This window comes from Triturus cristatus, chromosome 5_2 (genome assembly GCF_964204655.1).
Source record: "Triturus cristatus chromosome 5_2, aTriCri1.1, whole genome shotgun sequence".
Lineage (NCBI taxonomy): Eukaryota > Metazoa > Chordata > Amphibia > Caudata > Salamandridae > Triturus > Triturus cristatus.
This window is the reverse complement of record NC_140588.1, coordinates 626732473-626751896: the sequence shown is the minus strand read 5'-3', so window position 1 is coordinate 626751896 and position 19424 is coordinate 626732473. Positions and strand designations below refer to the sequence as shown.

General features: G+C 44.3%; 1 protein-coding gene across 1 annotated transcript in view; it reads right to left on the bottom strand.

Moving 5' to 3' along the window:
• Nucleotides 1–19424, bottom strand: part of KLHL4 (kelch like family member 4) — an 826871-nt gene that overhangs the window by 154435 nt on the left and 653012 nt on the right. The window contains exon 6 of the mRNA XM_085607742.1: nt 13793–13979. Coding sequence (XP_085463868.1) covers nt 13793–13979 — 187 coding nt within the window. The remainder of the gene's footprint in view (nt 1–13792; nt 13980–19424) is intronic.

Genomic DNA, 19424 nt, shown 5'->3' with positions numbered 1-19424 from the left:
AAGTTGATTCTGTCATTGGGGTATTTGGGTCCGTTGTTGTGTAGGCATTTGTGGGTGTGAGTGAGGACTTAGAAGGTGACTCTTTTCTCCACGGGGAGCCAGTGGAGTCTTCGTAGGTGTTGGCTGATGTGTTCGTGCCGGGATATGCGGAGGACAAGTCTGGCAGCGGTGTTCTGTAATGTCTGGAGTTTGCAGAGTAGCTACTTGTTAATGCCGGAGTAGAGTGTGTTTCCATGGTCCAGTCTGCTGGTGATGAGTGCATGAGTGACTGCCTTCCGTGACTCCGGGGGGATCCATTTGAAGGTCTGGTGGAGGATGCAGAGGGTGTTGAAGCAGCTGGAGGTGATGGCGTTGACCTGTTGGTTCATGGTGAGGGATGAGTCGAGTATGAAGCCGAGGATTTTGGCATGGTCCGAGGGGGTAGGTGGGCTTCCGAGGGTGGTCGGCCACCAGGTGTTGTCCCATGCTGAAGGGGTGGTTTCAAGGACAAGGACTTCTGTCTTCTCGGCGTTGAGCTTCAAGCAGCTGTCAGCTGTGTTGGAGGCCGGGGTGGTGGTTAAGGTCTGACGGCAGTGGAGGCAGGAGAACTGGCCGTGGGTTGTGTTTGGTGAGGCCTGTTGGTAGTCTACCGGGGATGAGTGCGTGGAGGGTGGCTGTGCTGTAGCAGTGCGTGGCTCGAGATCCAGGGTTTCTGGTGCTGGTCACAGTTGAGTTACGGACGGGCACAGACGGGCTTGCCTTAGGCACGCCTTTGGTGGGCCCGCTGCACATGACCGTGCAGTAGCCGCCATTTAGTAGGGGAGAGGCGAGGAACGATCAGCTTGGAGGCGGCAACGGGCGAGGACAGGGAAACGGGGCCACAGGGGCAGCAGCAGCTCAAAGTGGGAAGCGTGGGCTCAGAGAAGCCAAAAAAACAGATTCAAAATGGAAAAACAAGGGATAACTGACTGATGTAATCATACTATGTATCTTCAGGGGGTCGGAGGGTGGATAGGACTGCTCCAAACACGGAGCAGAGCATAGGCGGATTGGCATGCCCACTCAAGTGCGCAGTGACTTTTTGGCCGGCCCACTCAGTCTGCCCAAAGCAGTCCTGCGCACTTCCCTGTTCGCAATGCAGGTTGCATTATAACCTACATGGAGAACATGCCCACCGCTCCGGCCCCTGGCTGCATGACTTGTCCCATTGCCAATTACCAATCTCACCGCCTCATCGCAGCATTGTGATCGACACAGGAAGGGAGACTGGCTGCCTACTTCCTTTTCGTGGAAGCAGACGCAGGAGAGAAGGAGCTATGAAGACACGGGACCCGACATCGAGGTAAGACTTTCCTCATAAAAATTTTACAAAACCCACTAACACACACATCCCTGCTTCCACGCCCCATCCAGTGTTCTTTCCAGTGTTTACCACCTCACAGCTGTCCAGCCCACCCCCACCACTTCTCAATGGCAGCCTATGTGCACCCATGCACAGCAGGCGTACCATAAGTAGTTGCGACGCATGCTATAACATCGCATTTCATTCCAATGCATACTAATACTAGGCACATTGCAACAGTAGAGTAGGTGTTGTATAGCGGAGGCATTAATATCACTATTCCCACTTCAGTGAGTGAAACCCAAAACTAACCTTCGCACCCCAAACCCAACCGTGAACCCTGGAATTCCTTTTTGAGCCCCCATAACACACCCAAAAATCAGATTTGACCCAAATGCATACCCCAATTTCCATGTTTTACTCCAAAACTCACCCCAATTTCAATGTTTTACCCCAATCACATCCAATTTCCATTTCTTACCCCAAAAGACACCCTAATTTCAATATTTTACCCCAAAACTTACCCCAATTTCCATATTTTACCCCAAAACACACCCCACCACTCCCCACTTTCCATATTTTACATCCGAAACCCATTCCCACCCGAAACACTTTACATTACCCCATTACTGACCTAACAATGCGTTGTAATCAAATGCGATGTAAAGGCACCTGCGTTGTCGGAGTTGCGTTGTTAACGATGTACTGCCTGCATTGTAATGGTCATCGCCCATGCCAAAGGCAACCCATAGGCTACGCCGCTTGCATACGTCTACCCCTGGATCGCGCTCTGCACCAAGGAGCCTTCCTCTTGGACACTCCACCGCTATGACGCCAGCACCCTCCTCGCCATAAACCCTGGACGCCACCTCGCCTGCCAGGACCAACCTCTGATCCGGACCAGACATCGCCATCACTGACGGCTGCAGTATCACTCGCAAGGAGCATCCCGAGCATCATGGAGGAGGCATTGCCATCACCTACAGAAGCACACTCCAACTGACCACGCTCTCTAATGACCCAAGGGTGAACTCCGGGATCCAGACCAAGCCCAAGCACATCCTCTGCGGCACCCTCATGTGCAGGCACCCCGGGCCATGGCCCCCCATTCTCCAATACCATTGTAGACCCCATTGCACCCCAGGGTCTCTCATCCACAGACAACATCCTACTAGGTTAACTCATGTTCCACCTGGACAACCCCAGTGACCAGGACATCACCCCCTCCTGGGGAAGGTCTCCTACATCAGACACAAGCAGCAAGTCACCTCAACAAGCCACATAGCAGGACACAAGGTCGAGCACATCACCGCCGCCAGCGGGATCTTCAAATACAGCCACAACACCGGACTCTTCTGGACCGACCATCATTGGTAACATTACGTCTTCACCTTGTCCACCGGATGCCACTGCCATCATCGCACCCCCTCGCAGCTGGATCAAGGCCACCGAAGAAGGTCTCGTCAACTCCCTCCGCACCAACACTCCCCCAATGCTTCCAAACGATAACACCGCAGCGCGCAACCACCACCGATGGATCTCCAACAGCGCCGACATTTGGGCACCCCTCATTAACGGCACCGTGTCAGTACCCTCTGTCTGCCTGACTGCAGGTGTGAGGGTGACGTAGTGCCACAGGAATAGGCTGGCCCCATTCATTGAAGGAGTTGCGTCATGGTTGTGACATGACTGCAGCAATGCGTGACTTTAGCGCAGACAGATACGTCAGGATTCCTGATGTATCTGTCATTACTTGCATCATGGAGTGTTGTCCAGTGAATACAGCGCATCCATGCTGGCGCAAGAAGGGCATAGTGAGTAGTGTTGCAACGCTTTCTTGTCACAGCGCTGAAACACTTTTCATGACTGGGGCCCAGGAATGCACACTATCTTATTGATGGTGCACATTCCTGCACTGTATTTTTATCGCAGGGCAGCACTGCAACATTGCTTGCAGTGCTGTCCAGCGCCAAAACCTGCTGAGATGAGGCCCTAAGTGTTATCCCCATTTTCAAGCCCAGCTATTTTCTGGTCTCAAGTAGCTGGCCCTAGCTGCAATTAGAGACAGTGTGTTTGGTCTTCAGAACTTCAGGGATCCCCTTGTGAATATGGAGTAGTGGGGATTGTGGCTGTTTTTGCATGGAACGCCTCTCCTGCATATAATTATCGCTAACAGAAGTGGCAATCTTTACAACGGATGCTTTCGCCTAAAAACCGTCGCTCCTTGTGAATACGCCCCATAGTTTAAAATGGCCTGGAGAGAATAGCAAATAATTAGGGAGGGCCATGTATGCTTCTTTCAGATTACCTCAATCTCCCACACACAGTAGCTTCGACGTGCATGGTACAGTGGATGATACGGTTTCCAAAGGGCGTGTATGATGCTTAGATTACAACATTTGCATTTTACTGCTGTGATAGGATGTACATGTGAAAAAGAGGTGGCCGTGTAGTCAAGTATGTTTTAATAAAACAGCAATTTGAGTCTGTTGCCGGAAGCAGGGAAAAGTCAAAATTGGGGAAAGCAAAACAGCCAAGTGTGTGGATGTGCGTTCGTTGGATAATGTGTCATATCCATGTCAAGCTCCACCTGTGCAGCCGTCTCTGGCTGTTAGCCAAGAGTGCTTTGCATCCTGGGACATGTAGTTACACGTACAGACTGAAAAATCAGAGTAATCTCAGAACTCACTTGATAAAACCCAAAACGATTGCCATTAGTCATAATGCAATATGAGGTGAGATATTGTGCACATATTGCGCATCTTGTCAGGCTAATGAGTCTCTCAGGCTCATAGTGCTGTATCAGGTCACTAACAGCATCTTGTGTTACTACATTAGTGTACAGCTTCTAGTGTGCTGCTTCCTCCCTCGCCTTCTTAGCTGCTAGGGCCTAAATGGTCATCTTGAACACACTAGTTAAGTCCATTCATCATCAACTAGATAATTAATAACCTTAATGTGATTTTTGGACAAATTAATTCAGTTGTTGGTTTGGCTTCAGTGTCTGTGTAACAGAACACCCCTGCTTGCTGGAAATAAAAAAGTGGTGCAGAGAGTAGTCACGACCTAAGCAGCGTTCTCAGGTGAGGTATTGCAAGTCCCCAAAAAATAAATGTAACATTTCCTTAAAATGTACCTTATTGCTATTGAAAGATTCAAAGGGATAGAGGAGCGCTGTCTTTGAGAAATGCTTTATGGGGTTTGATTGTGATCTTTTTAGAAGTATAGAAATTTGGCATTGGACATTTTTACCCCTTTTTTAATAACCATGACTTTGTTTTTGACTAACAGAAACTGCACACATAAAATATTCGGCTGTTGAAAATAATCTAGAAATAATTCAGAAATCCCCTATAGCTGTGAATTGCTGACAAAACTGTGTATACCAAGTAGGTTACAGTGGGGACTGGTCTTCCAAATAAATGAATGTTTTCATAGAATGTGTGCATGATTGCAGAAGTCCATTGGTGCCCATTGTCCCTCACCAACTATATGTATATTGAATAGACTTTAGAATTATCCTTAAAGGTTTCCTGAAGGCTATTTTTGCATATTTTGAGGGTTGCACCTTTGGGCTCTTTTTTTGGACTGATACTGGTCTGTGTTGGGCTGAATTTGGGCTTTTACTTGGACAGCTTTCGGCTTCTGATGGGTCTCAAAATCTGGCAACACTGTTTCCCATGAGACTGCGTCCATCCACTTCTCCTACTGGTGCTGCAGTCCTTGCTCCTGCCACGCCAACAAATTCACCGAGGTTAGCCCGCTTGCTTCCTTGATCCAGCAAGCCAACCTCCATGTGTTACAGCCGTTCCCTCAGTTCATATCTAAACAGTGAATTCCGCCGGGTGCCTCCTTTTAACCCCATAACAGCCAGACGTGCTCCAGTGGAGAGAAGATCGCAAGTGTGTCCATTTACACGGCCACCATCTTGCTTCTCCTTTTTAAAAGGTGACATTATTAGATCCTTTTGAGCTCTACCGGACATGTGTTGTCTTCTGCTGATAACTGTATTCTAATTGATTCGTATACCTAATGATCAGATTATTATATCTAATATTTGCACTGCTTTAGAAATATTTCTTGCTTGCTGCATATAATTATAGTATTGTGAATTTGTGAACTGTATCAGTTCTTCACTATGCACATTTTTCTCAAATAGCTGTCTCATTACTTTTGTCTATTTTTGAAATTCCAATGTAGGTAGCATAAGCCTATGCCATTTAAACGAGGCACTGAGGAACAGGCATTAAGTAGGTCAGTTCTAATTTTAGAATTAAATATGCTATTTTGCTTTCAGGTTATAACAAGATGGTTTAGCTGTGTAAATGCTATAAAGCATTTAGTTGTATTTGTTTAAAGATTTCTTTAAAATTCTTTATCAAACATTTATAGAGTGTCATTTAAATGCAATACTTTATTGGTTGTAAATATATCCGCTGGCAAAAAATAATATTATAAAATTAAATCATTTGAGAACTGGTGGTGGGGAGCAGTTGAGTGTCAATGAAGGAAATCCAAAGACACCTCATCCGCGCAAAGCACTGTGCTTGTTTTCCCTGGTGAAATGGATGTATTTAAGGTCTGTTCAGGACCTGATCCTTGTGGATAGTGGTGCCACCACTGGGCATTTATAAGGTGGGGGAGAGCAGCAACTCTGTCGGATGCCTCTCTGGAGAAGGAGGATGGGACCTCTGGGTACTTACTCAGAAGTCTGCCGTTGAACGTGTGAAGCTGTGTTGAGCGTTATGAGCTTTGTCTAACAATGTGAAGTGTGCGTTTGATCAAATATGTAACAAGAAGCCTGCATCTGTATGCATTTCCAACGCTCTCGCATGCATTCATTTCCTCCTAATCACATTTCCCACGCTCACCTTTGAACTCTAAAGTATGCAGCTTTCTATTGATAAATTGCTACGGGTCTCTAAATAATATAGGATCACACAGTTCACAGTTAACTCTCTCCGGAGAAATGCACACAACTGCATGTGTTCTGGAGTCACTCTCCAGTGATAGACAACTTGAACACGAATTGTCAGCCAGGCGTATTCTGAGTATATTCACCTCGACCAGGCGGGCAGGATTCAATTGGTCTAGATTCTCGGGGTCTATACACAAAGGCATTTTGGGGTAAGTGCAAACGTATTCATGCAGTAATTATTTTTATGTACTCTTACATATTTTCAGAATTAGCCCTACATCTAAAATGGGAATACAATTGGACTACTTAATGGTTTCTCAGGTGTCATCGAGGAGTTCTTTCTCCAAGTCTAACACTGCTGGGTAAAAGGAAAAGAAGGAGCCGTAGTTCCAGCCGTTCTAGCGAGGAAGGCAGGGAGGAGAGTGGTGGTGACTGATAATGTGTTAGCAGCCCTCAGACCTTTTTTCTAAGTTCTTACACATCAAAGTTTGTTTCAGGCTTTGGATCTCTCTCTGCTTTTCCACTGAACCATGTGGCTGTTTCTTGCCTATTGCCTGTTGGGCCAACTCTCAGAGCCTCTAGTCCAGATATCTGCACTTTTCCCTCTTCTATCCCTCCATTGCCCTAATCGATCCAACTAACAGACTCGCATGTCCACCACTCAGACTAACACTTATTTCCCTGTGCTAACCCATCACAGATCCTTTTCGGGTTCCGGAGTAGCGTGCTACTCGCCAAAAAGCGCTTCTGATGCTTCGGCAGAGATAATAAGCGCTATATAAATTCAATTATAATATGCATAAACAGGGAGCACAAACAGAGGGGTATGGAAATATGTTCGACGGCTGTCAGTTTTTCCCCTGAGGTTGCGGGTGTTAGCCACAATGACTTGGAGTAGAAACGCAAGTTTGAGGAGGTTGCAAAGGTGCGAGCCGTGAAGGTGAACCCATGGTACACACTCATGGAAAGGGGGAGAAGGACGTCTTCAAGCAGTTTATTGAAACCTACGTTCAATGACAAACGTTGAAAAGAACCTGACGACAAGTATCCTCCAGAATGCAGTACAAAGGAGTGTAACGCATTGATTGACGCATCACTGCCACTCGCCACTGGCGTCAAATAACATGGACCATTTCGCTACATCCAGTCCAGGCGCGATCTGTCTATTGCATGTGGACAGGAATTCCCTCCTTTGTGCAAGGAGGTTTAGAGCTCCCAAACTTGCACACAGGCTATACACGGCACGTGCACAGCTGCATATACACCCAGTAGCCTATTCACAAGTCACCCAAAAGTTTTTTCTGCTAAAAAAATGAACACCATGGGGCAGATTTATGAGCCCCTTGCGTCACTTTTCCCATGTTAAAAGTGACGCAAAAGTGGCGCAAGGGGCTCATAAATCTGCCCCCATGTATTCTGTGGGAAGCCTGAACTAACTGCTCCTCCCCACGGCAGTGTGTAATATAGTGCCGTGTCACCAGACTTGCAGTTAATAATCGCATCTCGTCTCCCACGAGGAAGGGTCTGTGGAGCTGTTCGACAGTGTTTGTAATAATTGCATTTGCAGGCTCCTGCTCCGGAGGTGTAAGGTGACGGCGTTTGAGAAGATTAATTAACAGGCTTCCTAGCACCGGCTCCACTCATGAAGAGCAGCAGACAGGGGAATAAGAGGTATCCCTCTCTCGGAGTCGGAGGGCATTCACCGCGGGTCACTGTCGCGCTGGGTCTTAAGAGCTGTCTCGTCTGAGCGGTATTGAGTGCCGTGGGTATGTATAATTCAGAGCAAGGTGTACGGGGACGCTGCAGACTGCAGCGAGGCACTGCGAGGTGACATTTCATTGATTGTGTTTGTCAGTCTGTCATTGTGCTTCGTGGGGCCGGCAACCTGGGTCGCGAAACTCCGAATGCTGTCCTAAGAAATAACCTTCAGCTATTTCAGAGGATGCAGTGTCGGCCGCTTGTCTGCTGTTAGCGTGGAAAGCAGCAGCGTCAGGAGGCTCTCGGTCCGATTCACGGAAAATAAAGTAATACTGGGCAGCTCAGACCTTGATATGACTGTGGTGTGCACGGATGTGCGCATGCTTAAAGGTTCACAGAATACAAAGAAATATGCCACGAATATTAACGTATATATTGAGCGTCATATTTGTTGCCCGCTTTGCACATCCCGGAGGGTTGTCTGAGTGGTGGGCCATCCGGTCCAGTACTCATGGTAGGAATGTGCAAAAACACCCTTTTGAAAACGTTGTCTTCAAAGTGACCGCTTCTCAACACCCCCATGGAATATTAATCCCCCTATGCTAGCCGGGGTAACTTTGCAGGACAACAAGGGTGCTGCAATATATCTGTGTACCCCCAAACCTATCCCTTTCCCACCCTGGTTAGTGATTTAGGGACTGATAGTTCGGGAGAAGGGATGCATTGTCACAATAGTGACGGATATCCTGTCTGCCAAATTATAAGTGCATTACATCCTATGGCTCTTGTAGTACGGCCGATGGGAGGGATATCCTTCACGTTTGTGATGGAGTATCCAGTTCGGCGAACTCTGAATCAGGCCCATAGCCTGATGGGCAATATGGAAAACTGGCACTATGTAAAATTGACAAATTGTCTGCATCAGTAAAGTATCCACCAAAATATTGAAGGCAAAATATTGTGATACAAAAATATTGTGTCAAAAATATGGGTAACTCAAAAATATAGTGGTGCAGAATATCGAAGGTAAGAATATTATTTTCTAGGTATATAATCTCTTTTTTAAAATATTGTTGTGTATAATATTGTTTTCTCTTCTCCAGTTGTATGAAATATTGCTTTTTTAATTATGTATATATCAGGTATTCATTATTATTAAATACAGTATTATGATAATACATGTTTTTAGTATAATTTGACATTTTGATGGGAAATTTTATTTTTTTACAATTTAATTAGAAATTTGTGATTTATGAGAAGGTTATTGGGGTTGTAGGAGATTAAGGTGAGGTGATATTCGAAATATATATATTTTTTATTTTAAATAGTTTTATGTTAATTAAAATATTAATTGATAGTTATATAAATTATGCAATTCATAAATTATGTTACATATTTGTTGTCTTTTAATTAATTGTTAGTTTATTTAAATTTGTTGATCAGATCATTCACATATTACATTTTGAGAAAGAGTTTTATATTTATTATTTGTCTACATTTATTTTGCTTCATAATATATTAATTTATATTTGTATGTATGAATGTGCATATATATGTACACATACATATTATTTACTGGCGGTCGCCAGTAGATAGTTATAGTTAGGACCGTGTTTCCATAGGAAATCTGAAAATTCTATTTTGAATAACTTTGGCGCCGGTTGACGAATCCTCGCAAATTTTTCAAAATAGGTGGGGCGCTCCGGTCCGCTCCTACCCTGAAAGTCTCGGGGTGATTAGTCAAGCGGGGGCCAAGAAAAAAGGGGGGTCCCAAAACGCGGTTTCCCCATGCATTTTTCCATAGGGACCTTTAGTCCAAGGTACAGCCCGAACGGCTGAACAGAATTATTTGAAATTTGGCAAAGAGAAAGTCCTCAGGTCAGGGATGTGCCTTTTGAATATCTGGAGTCAATCTGTTCAGTAGTTCCTGAGAAAATTTCAGTTAAAACTACATATATATCTATAGGCGCGCACCGTGCGCGTACGGTAAGCATACCGTACGCGCACGCTGACGTGCGCGAGCGTAATTCTGATTGGTGGTTACATGACAGTAAACATTCCAGTCGGTCGAAATCAGGAAGTGTCGGCCGCCATTTTGTCTCTCGCAGTCTGAGTCAGTGAAAAACAAAGGTGGAGAATGTGAAAAGGGGGCAGGGTGGACAGTTCCTGACCCCCTAGCCTTTGTCAGGGGGTCACTGAAGGACCCCCAAGGATGTAAAAAACATTTTTTTTTTCGAAAATGCACGGGGTGCGCGCACTGTGCGTGCACGGCACGGACAACGCATCGTGGGTGCTCGGTGCGCGTAGCACACCGAGCGCCCACAGCGCGCGCACGGTGCGCGCACGGTGCACGCACGGTGAAGAACCTGAAAAAAAAAATATTAATAAATACATAACTTAGCATTTAAAAAACCGTACAAATTCACTTAAAAAACCATAGGTTTCACACACGTTATAGTTAGGAATTAGCATTTAAAAAACCTTGCAAATTCACTTAAAAATCCATAGGTTTCACATATGTTATAGTTAGCTGGACATTTCCCTCGTAAAAAAACAATGAAATTCCCCCGTTATAGTTAGTGCAGGCAACTATAACTCACGCGACCGCAATCCTCTGCTGATGACGTCAGATATTACATCACTGATTAAATATGTGTCTTTCTGAAAAATAAATATTTGTAATGTATAGCTAAAGATTAATGGAAGAAGACATGGGTAAATAGGTGTCTAAATACAGTGATGTAATATCTGACGTCATCAGCAGAGGATTGCGGTCGCGTGAGTTATAGTTGCCTGCACTAACTATAATGGGGGAATTTCATTGGTTTTTTACGAGGGAAATGTCCAGCTAACTATAACATGTGTGAAACCTATGGATTTTTAAGTGAATATATATAAACACACATACATACATACATATATACGCATACATATGTATACACATATATACACATACATATACATATACATATATACATATATTACCTACTGGCGGTCGCCAGTAGGTAGTTATAGTTAGGACCACGTTTCCATAGGAAATCCGCAACATTCTATTTTGAATAACTTTGGCGCTGGTCGACGAATCCTCGCGAATGTTTCAAAATAGGTGGGGCGCTACGCTCCGCTCCTACCCTGAAAGTCTGGGGGGGATTCGTCAAGCGGGGGCTGAGATAAAAGGGGGGTCCCAAAACGCGTTTTTCCCATGCATTTTTCCATAGGACCTTTAGACAGGGCTACAGCCCGAACGGCTGAACAGAATTACTAGAAATTTGGCAGAGAGGTAGTCCTCAGGTCAAGGAAGTGCCTTTTGTAGGTTTGGTGTAAATCTGTTCAGTAGATTCTGAGAAAATAGCCTTTAAATCAATATATATATCTGAGCCAGCTTACGGTGCGCTTACGGTACGCTGACCATACGCGTACGGTGGCGTGCGCGAGCGCGATTATGATTGGCTCTTAGATCTTAGTAAACATTCGAATCGGCCGAAACCAGGAAGCGGCGGCTGCCATTTTCTCTCTCGCACTGAGAGAGATGATTAACGAACAAAGCACAAAAACATTTAAAGGGGCTGTTTTGACAGCTCCCACACACATAGCCATGTACAGGGAGTCCCCAAAGATCCCCCAAGGCCAAAAACGGAATTTTTATTTTTTCGCTAATTTCGCCGATTACGCTTACCGTACGCGTACGGTAAAATTTTTAAAAAAAAACTAAAATATCCACACTAACCCCCCCCCGTGTGCAATTGGTGACCGAAGGTCACCAATTGTGCATGGCTTATCAGATAAGTAAAAAACGAAAAGATTAAAAAAAAAAATATAAAAAAAAAAAATTATCCACACTCTCTCCACCCCGTGTGCAAATGGTGCCCAAAGGGCACCATTTGTGCATGGCTTATAACTACTGCGAAAAATTAAAATATTACCTTTAAAAACGAAGTGCATCATATGTCCTCCATGTGCGCACGGTGCGCGAAGCGCATCGTGCGTACATGGTCCATCTAGCGTAACGTGGGCACGCGGTGCGCGTAGTGCACCGCATGCCCATCGTGCGTGCACGGCACTAACTGCGTAAAGTGGGCGCGCGGTGCGCAAAGCGCACCGCGTGCAAACTGTGCGCGCACGGTGCGCGAAGCGCACCGTGCGCGAACGGAACAAACTGCGTTAAGTGGGCGCTCACGCCACGAATGGCGTAAAGTGACTTAGCATTTAAAAAACCGTACAAATTCACTGAAAAAACCATAGGTTTCACACACGTTATAGTTAGGAATTAGCATTTAAAAAACCTTGCAAATTCACTGAAAAAACCATAGGTTTCACACAGGTTATAGTTAGCGGAAATTTTACTGATAAAAAACCAATGAAATTTCCCCGTTATAGTTAGTGCAGGCAACTATAACTCACGCGACCGCAATCTTCTGCTGATGACATATGTGTCTTTATGAAAAGAAAATATTTGTAATATATGTATAGCTAAAAATGTATGGAAGAAGACATGGGTAAATAAGTGTCTAAATACAGTATTAGCATCAGCAGAGGATTGCGGTCGCGTGAGTTATAGTTGCCTGCACTAACTATAACGGGGAAATTTCATTGGTTTTTTATCAGTAAAATTTCCGCTAACTATAACCTGTGTGAAACCTATGGTTTTTTCAGTGAATATATATATATATATTATCTACTGGCGGTCGCCAGTAGATAGTTATAGTTAGGACCGTGTTTCCATAGGAAATCCGCAACATTCTATTTGGAATAACTTTGGCGCAGGTTGACGAATCCTCGTGAAAAATTTCAAAATAGGTGGGGCGCTCCGCTCCGTTCCTACCCTGAAAGTCTCGGGGGGATTCGTCAAGAAGGGGCTGAGAAAATATATATATATACATATATGTGACCTATAGTTATAGTTAGGACCATGTTTCCATACGAAAAGCGTTTTTTTACTTGCCTGTATCTTTGGTGCCGTTTGATGAATCTTCACAAACTTTTTAAAAAAAGTGTACCCATGATTCTTGGTGGGCATGGAGAGTTTTGGGGTGATCCATCAAGCGGGGCTGAGAAAAAGGGGTGTAAAAAAGAAGTGTGTTTTTCCATACTAATTCCTATAAGATCTTTGAACACATCTACAATATAGTTAGTGATATATGTGGCCACGGCGATTTTGCGAAAAAGAACGAGCATCTGCAGGGAAATGCTGAGCTATGATTGGCTGCCTACACTTCAACCAGGACATGTTGGCAACCATCTTGGGACTCGGCTTCCGCTGAGTCCCAAAAAACAAAGTAAAGAAAAGGGCCTATGAAAGCCCTGGGGACCGCCACCTCCGAGGGGCATTGCTTATTATGTATTTGGGGGTGCCACACGGCACACCCACACCCCGGGGACCGCCACTTCCCCAGGGCAAATGTTTCTAAAGTAATGCAGGGGAGCCCACGCAGCCCCCCTGCAGTCCCAGGGACCTCCATCTCCCCATAGCACTTCACTATATGAATACGGGCACTCCCGGGGGGCTGTCACCTCACTGGAGCTAAACATATACAATTAATGTGGGGGGCCCGCACTGCCCCCCGCAGCCCTGCCACCTTCCCGTGGCAATGCACAGATCGCAAGGTAAATTACTTTATTTATTTTATTTTCCCCATTCCTTTGTCTGTCGATTTCTCCCCGCCCCTCCCTACTGCTCTTACCTGAACCCACCGTGCCTGTATATTTACCTTTTGCAGTTATATAAACCTAAATTACACCTTAAGGATATGTTTCACTCCTGAGACAGTCTTCAGATCGTTAAAATGATTTTAACTTCAATCACAGGAAAAGTTACAGATGCTTTAAGAGATTTAGTTAGCTTGAGCTCACTTCACCTTTTGTGGCATCCATTCCTCCCACTGCATACAGGGAGCCAACAGTGGATTTTCTTGGTTTGGTTCTAGGGCTCTGCAACATTGATCTTCGTTCTGGAAGCAGATGATACTTCATTGCTTCCATGAGGAATTTTTGGCAATCCAAGTCATCAGCAAACATTGGGCTGTTTTCAAGATCTGCTAATAACTGAAAAAATGAACAGGGTGTCAATGATGGAAGAACTAATAATGCATTTGTTCATTTATTTATTAAGCATGAAATAAGTATTTCAGCAAGAAATGCTGTACATAGCAATAGAGTGAAGGGACAGTTATATTTTTGGATATTAGATGCATACTGGGTTTTGACTGAGATACATAATACAGGCAAGACAAACAGTTAACAGTAAACAGTCCAGACAACAAGGCATAATAAGTGAGCATAGGAGTGAAGGACTACGGGGCATATTATCAAGCACAGCGTTAAAATCATCCCCGCTTTAGCGGCAGAAAACTGCAGCTAAAGCAGCTATAATGGGCTTGATAATATGCCACAGAGAATTCCAAGAGAAGCCCATGTTAACACCAGAATATGGGCTTCTATGGGAATTCTCAAGGGCATATTATCAAGCCCATTATCGCCGCTTTAGCAGCAGTTTTCTGCCGCTATAATGGCGATAATTTTAAGGCCATTTCTTGATAATATGCCCCTAAGTTCGTTACACTTGATTCTGATCTTTTTTGCCATATTAATGTGAGATCTAAAGGCAATTTTGAGAGTGAGAAAAGAGGAGATGAAGCACAGTTCTAGTTGATTTGGATTGCATGTTCCTATTGTGTGTTTTAACTAGATCAAATGAGTGGGATCTTGAAGCAGCACTGTGAGGTTAAAGGACTAAAGGACAACAGGAAGATTTAAGATAGCTGAACAAAGATTGATAAAAGACACATACAGGGTCAGATTTATCATTCTATTATGTTTCCTGTGTGTCACACATGGTGTCATAAATGCAAAACAATAATTAAGTCAGATTCACCAAGCAATGCAAGAGCACCTTGTGCGGCACTGCAAAGTTTGGTAAATCTGGAGTAACGCAGGCAGTGGAAGTCATTGCCTACTGTTACTCTGCCCGCGGAGCATGGACGTTTCCAAGCATCAACCCATGGATAGTGGCACATTCCCAGATTTATCAAGGCTGACAATAATTGAAATGTGTCAAAATGCTATGCCTTCCCATTTGAGGCACAAGAAGAAGAAATATCCTTATTTCTCCTTGTTGTTTCCGCTTGCTAAGTGTGCTGAACACTACAACAGATGTAGGAAGAGGAAAAGGCCTCTAACAATTGATTTTTGTGCAGGAAGATGTCCATTCCTGGACATAAACAATCTTGCCTGAAATGCAGGCCACCTTGCATCATCGCAAGCATACCTGTATTGGTGCTAGGCAGCATATGTTGGTAAATATGGCAAATTCCTGCCCTCTCCCTTTCACAGAGTTTGCAGCGCAGGAAGTTGCCTTGGTGTGTTGCTTGAAATATTGATGAACCTGGCCAACAGCGTCTTGTTAGTATTCAACATAGGTAGCTGGAGGATAGATAATCTACAGTTTTAACACCAAAATAATCATTTTTTGTGTGTGTTGTTTTCAATATTTCTGTTGCTTAGGAACAGCTACTTTAAAAAAGTTATGGCACTGATGTATGCTAATCTGGGCTTCTGAAATGCATTTAAAACTAGTTAATACTAATTTCAAGATGCTTAACTACAAAGCAAATATTCAAAGAGATTAGGAGCAAACTTCAGTAGTTTAAAAATACAGAATTCATGTCTTGCGCAAGCCTAAATTTCATGACATTGATTCAGTGGTCCTGGTATTTACAGTAAGCATGAAAGTAGATCAGTGGTTCATACAGACTATAATAATATGGAATTTCTTTGAATAAAACTATTCTTAAATAGACAAAGTGGTCAGTTGATATAAAACTGCACAAAGTGAAATAAAAATAAACTTGAGTGAGGCTTTGCGAAGCACAGGTTAGTTCTTATTCTAAAGCCTAATCTACGATTTGAAGGTATACCTCACTCGATCCGTTGCAACTTGGCTATCCTCTGCATAAGAATCCCCTTTTTGTTTTTTAGAGAAGATCACATGTTCCTAGATATTTTAAATGAAAATTAGGTGTTTTCATGCTTCTGTTAACACACTGTTAGAATGAGTATGATGCATTATAGACCAAGCTGGCTGGCATTTAACTAAGGATATATTTAGAACTGAAAATTATTCAGTTCTGAAAGTGGACCGACACATCTTCAGCCATGATGCAGTTCTCAAAGTTGGGCAGCTGAAAACTTTATATTTGTTCCTATTATTGTTGTAGTGTTGTATAAATAAAGAATGACAGAACTCTTTTAGTTCCTGATGGACTCCAGAGACCTATGACGTAAGCACTGAAGGTAATGAAATAAATACAGATTTGGAACGTTGAGTTCTTGCTTACATGCTGAAGAATAAAGATGTTTATAACTACTTTCAGGGTGTGGCGTTGTCATTGGTGAGTGCCCAGGCTCGGTAGGACACTACAACTGGCAACAAGTGGCAACTTGTAGATTGACAGTGCTCTCCCAGAGTATTTGCCTTAGTCCAGCAAACTGCACGTGCATGCCACTTGTGCTGCAGTTGAATTGCAAAATAGATGCTGACACCTGTGGAGTCTCATTGCAATGCCAGACTGTGTAAAGCTTTTGAGGACAATGAAAGCATCATTAAAATCTACACATCGGTGGTTAAGAGTCAACTGAGATCTCCGCAAACAGAGGTACAGCGCTACTACGCAAATGAAGGGTAGATGTGGGGGGGGGGTTACGCCTGCAAGTGTCCTTAATAGGGCTATCACTAATCAGGCTCTTATCCCCAATAACCTCGAGTTAAATAGCCAGATCACTCCGGGGGTTAGTTTGTAACTCCCCACTCACCCTCCCACTGTACCCCGGACCAGTACAGACCTAAACACCGTTTTCCCCCCTATCCCCCCTATCCTTCCACCTGTAGTCTCCCTGACAGGTCAAGGGAGACCATTGGTGGGTTTTGCCTGTCAAAATAGCTAAACTGCCCAAGGGGTCAGCATTCAATGCTCTAATAAGCAGGGGACGGAAGTGGGGGGCAAAAATCATGAGCATGCTGCTACTGCTATAATTATCTCCCCCCTGCATGTAGCCCATATACCATTGTTTTGGCAGGGGTTCCGGGGCACAAGGGGAACACACTTACCAGCTAATGAACAAGGTTCTCCACTGGTTATGTAGATATGCCGGTTTTAACCTTGGAGACCACGCTTTGCTACTAATGGCCAGGAGGGTAGCGTGGATCGGGAAGAGTACAAAAAGATTTCCGGGGGACTGTGTTATCGTCACCTTAAGGCATCCAGGTATGGTTCAGAGCATTAGTCAACAGTGCAATGATTACCTAACCTTTGATACCCAAATAAGACCTTTACCTCTTGCTTACTTCTATAGACCAACGGGCCGCTCTAATTCCATCTCGGGCCCCCCGAGAACAGGTGGTGGTTGGCTGAATGGTCCGGTCTATTATGGTAATCGTTTTGCCCCGCTGGAAAGCTTGGAGTCATTAGAGAGTGTAGATTGAGTCCTTGGGTCCCACACCAGTTTTTAACCGCGGCTGATTCATCAAGCCAGATAGGGGTCAATTGTTCAGTCAGTGAAGCTAGTGAAGTAGGAACAAATGCTGGTACTGGAGTTCGTTCCCACGATGCCAGGTCAAAACATTCTGTTTATAACATTGATAGTTACACCAAACCCCACTGAACATCGTGTAATTAGAGAAGGCAAGAACACACATGAACACAGGGGTATTCATTTTATTTCCTGGAATATTGTGGGACTACCCAGCAAACTTCATGACACACACTGGCTGAGAATGATTAGGAAGTATGACATAATTTGTCTTCAAGAGACTTGGGAAATTGGGCATGACAATTTTTTGGAAGGTTATAAATCTTACCATAGACCAGCAGCCAAATCATCGTCTGGGAGGGCCAAGGGAGGTCTGATTGTTTTTGTAAAATTGGGGATGTCAGGCACATGGAGGGATTTGCTGTTGGACTCAGCAGTGACGCAGAGCATGGTAATGACCACTCGCGTCATGTGTCTGATTATCCAAAATTTTTATAATGCACAATCTAACTGTGAAGGAGGCAACTCGTTCTCTGAGCTTAACACGAGGCTCAGCTCAATACTGGACATGAATGCAGGTCGAACCGAACTAATCCTGTTGGGAGACTTTAATTGTCATTTGTGCCCAAATTTGATGATCACCAGGGGAGACTGGTCGACTTGTCCGGTGCGTAAGTGCCTATACATGGAACACTCGCAGGCAGGTCTAGAACTTACTAATGTTACAAGTTCTTTGGGCTTAGTAAACATAATGGAAACGCTCTCCGTCACTGGAGTTAGTTTAATCCCCCCAACTTTTAAAGGGAGGGGTTGTAACTCTTTCATTGATTTTGTTTTTGCCACCCCTTTGTTGGCAAGTAGAATCCTAAACTTTCTCATTATTTCTAGCCCATTCAGTGACCACAACCCTCTTGTCTTTTTGCTCCCTACTATCGTCCGTGCCACACCGCTGACTAGTCACCTTAAGGCCTCCTTTCTTTCAACCATGGGTCAAGGTCGGCGAGTAAGATGGGCGCAAGTAGATACAGAATTATTTACATCTTCTCTTTTTAAAGATGGACAGGAGCACATTATGAATTGTTTAGATCCCACTGTGGGGGGGCTAGAAATAATTACTTCCTTCGAGGCTCTCGCAAATTTGATTAGCACCCTCCTTACTGTCCATGCAAGGAAACTTCATCCGCCGCAAAATAGATGGTTTGATGCCTCTTGCTCACTTGCTTTAAGGAACCTTAAAATGGTTATGAAAGAATTCCCGCGTGTAAAGGCAAAAGTGGCTGAATGTCGGAAACAGTATAACAAGGTGTTAAAGGAGCGCAAGAGTCAAATTCAGCGCGCGGCCTGGGAAGACTTAACAGAGGCTTCAGAATTACACGATACTACACGCTTCTGCCAGGTGATAAATAGCCCCTGCTTTGCAGATCCAAATAAGCCAGACATTTCAACAGTAATTTTACCGGATGATTGGCAGGTGTACTTTAAAGGGCTCTATAACCACCCCACAGATCAAGTGGCCTTTTTGGCCCCAGTAGTCTCTATGGATTCCATACAGTCACTAATTTTCCTCTATGGAGGAAGTCAAAGTAGGTATTGCCGCCCTAAGCCGTAACAAGGTCCCGGGTCCTGACGGTATCCCGCCAGATCTTTATCATAGCAATCTTGAAGTGTGGATTCCGCTTCTGACTAGAGTTTTAAATGCTGCTATTACAAGTGAAATGCCAGCCTCAGGGTCCTCTGCAATAATTGTCCCGATATATAAGAAGGGGGATAGGGACAGCCCCCACTGTTATCGTCCTATTTCGTTAATAGACGCCACCATGAAAGTTTTGGGTGGGGTGATTTTAAACAGACTGGAGGACTGGGCAGAACTTAAGGGGGTGATTACCGACACCCAGTATGGGTTTCAGAAGGGAAAGTCCACAGTGGACCAATGTCTCAACCTATATTTAATTAGTGCCAAAT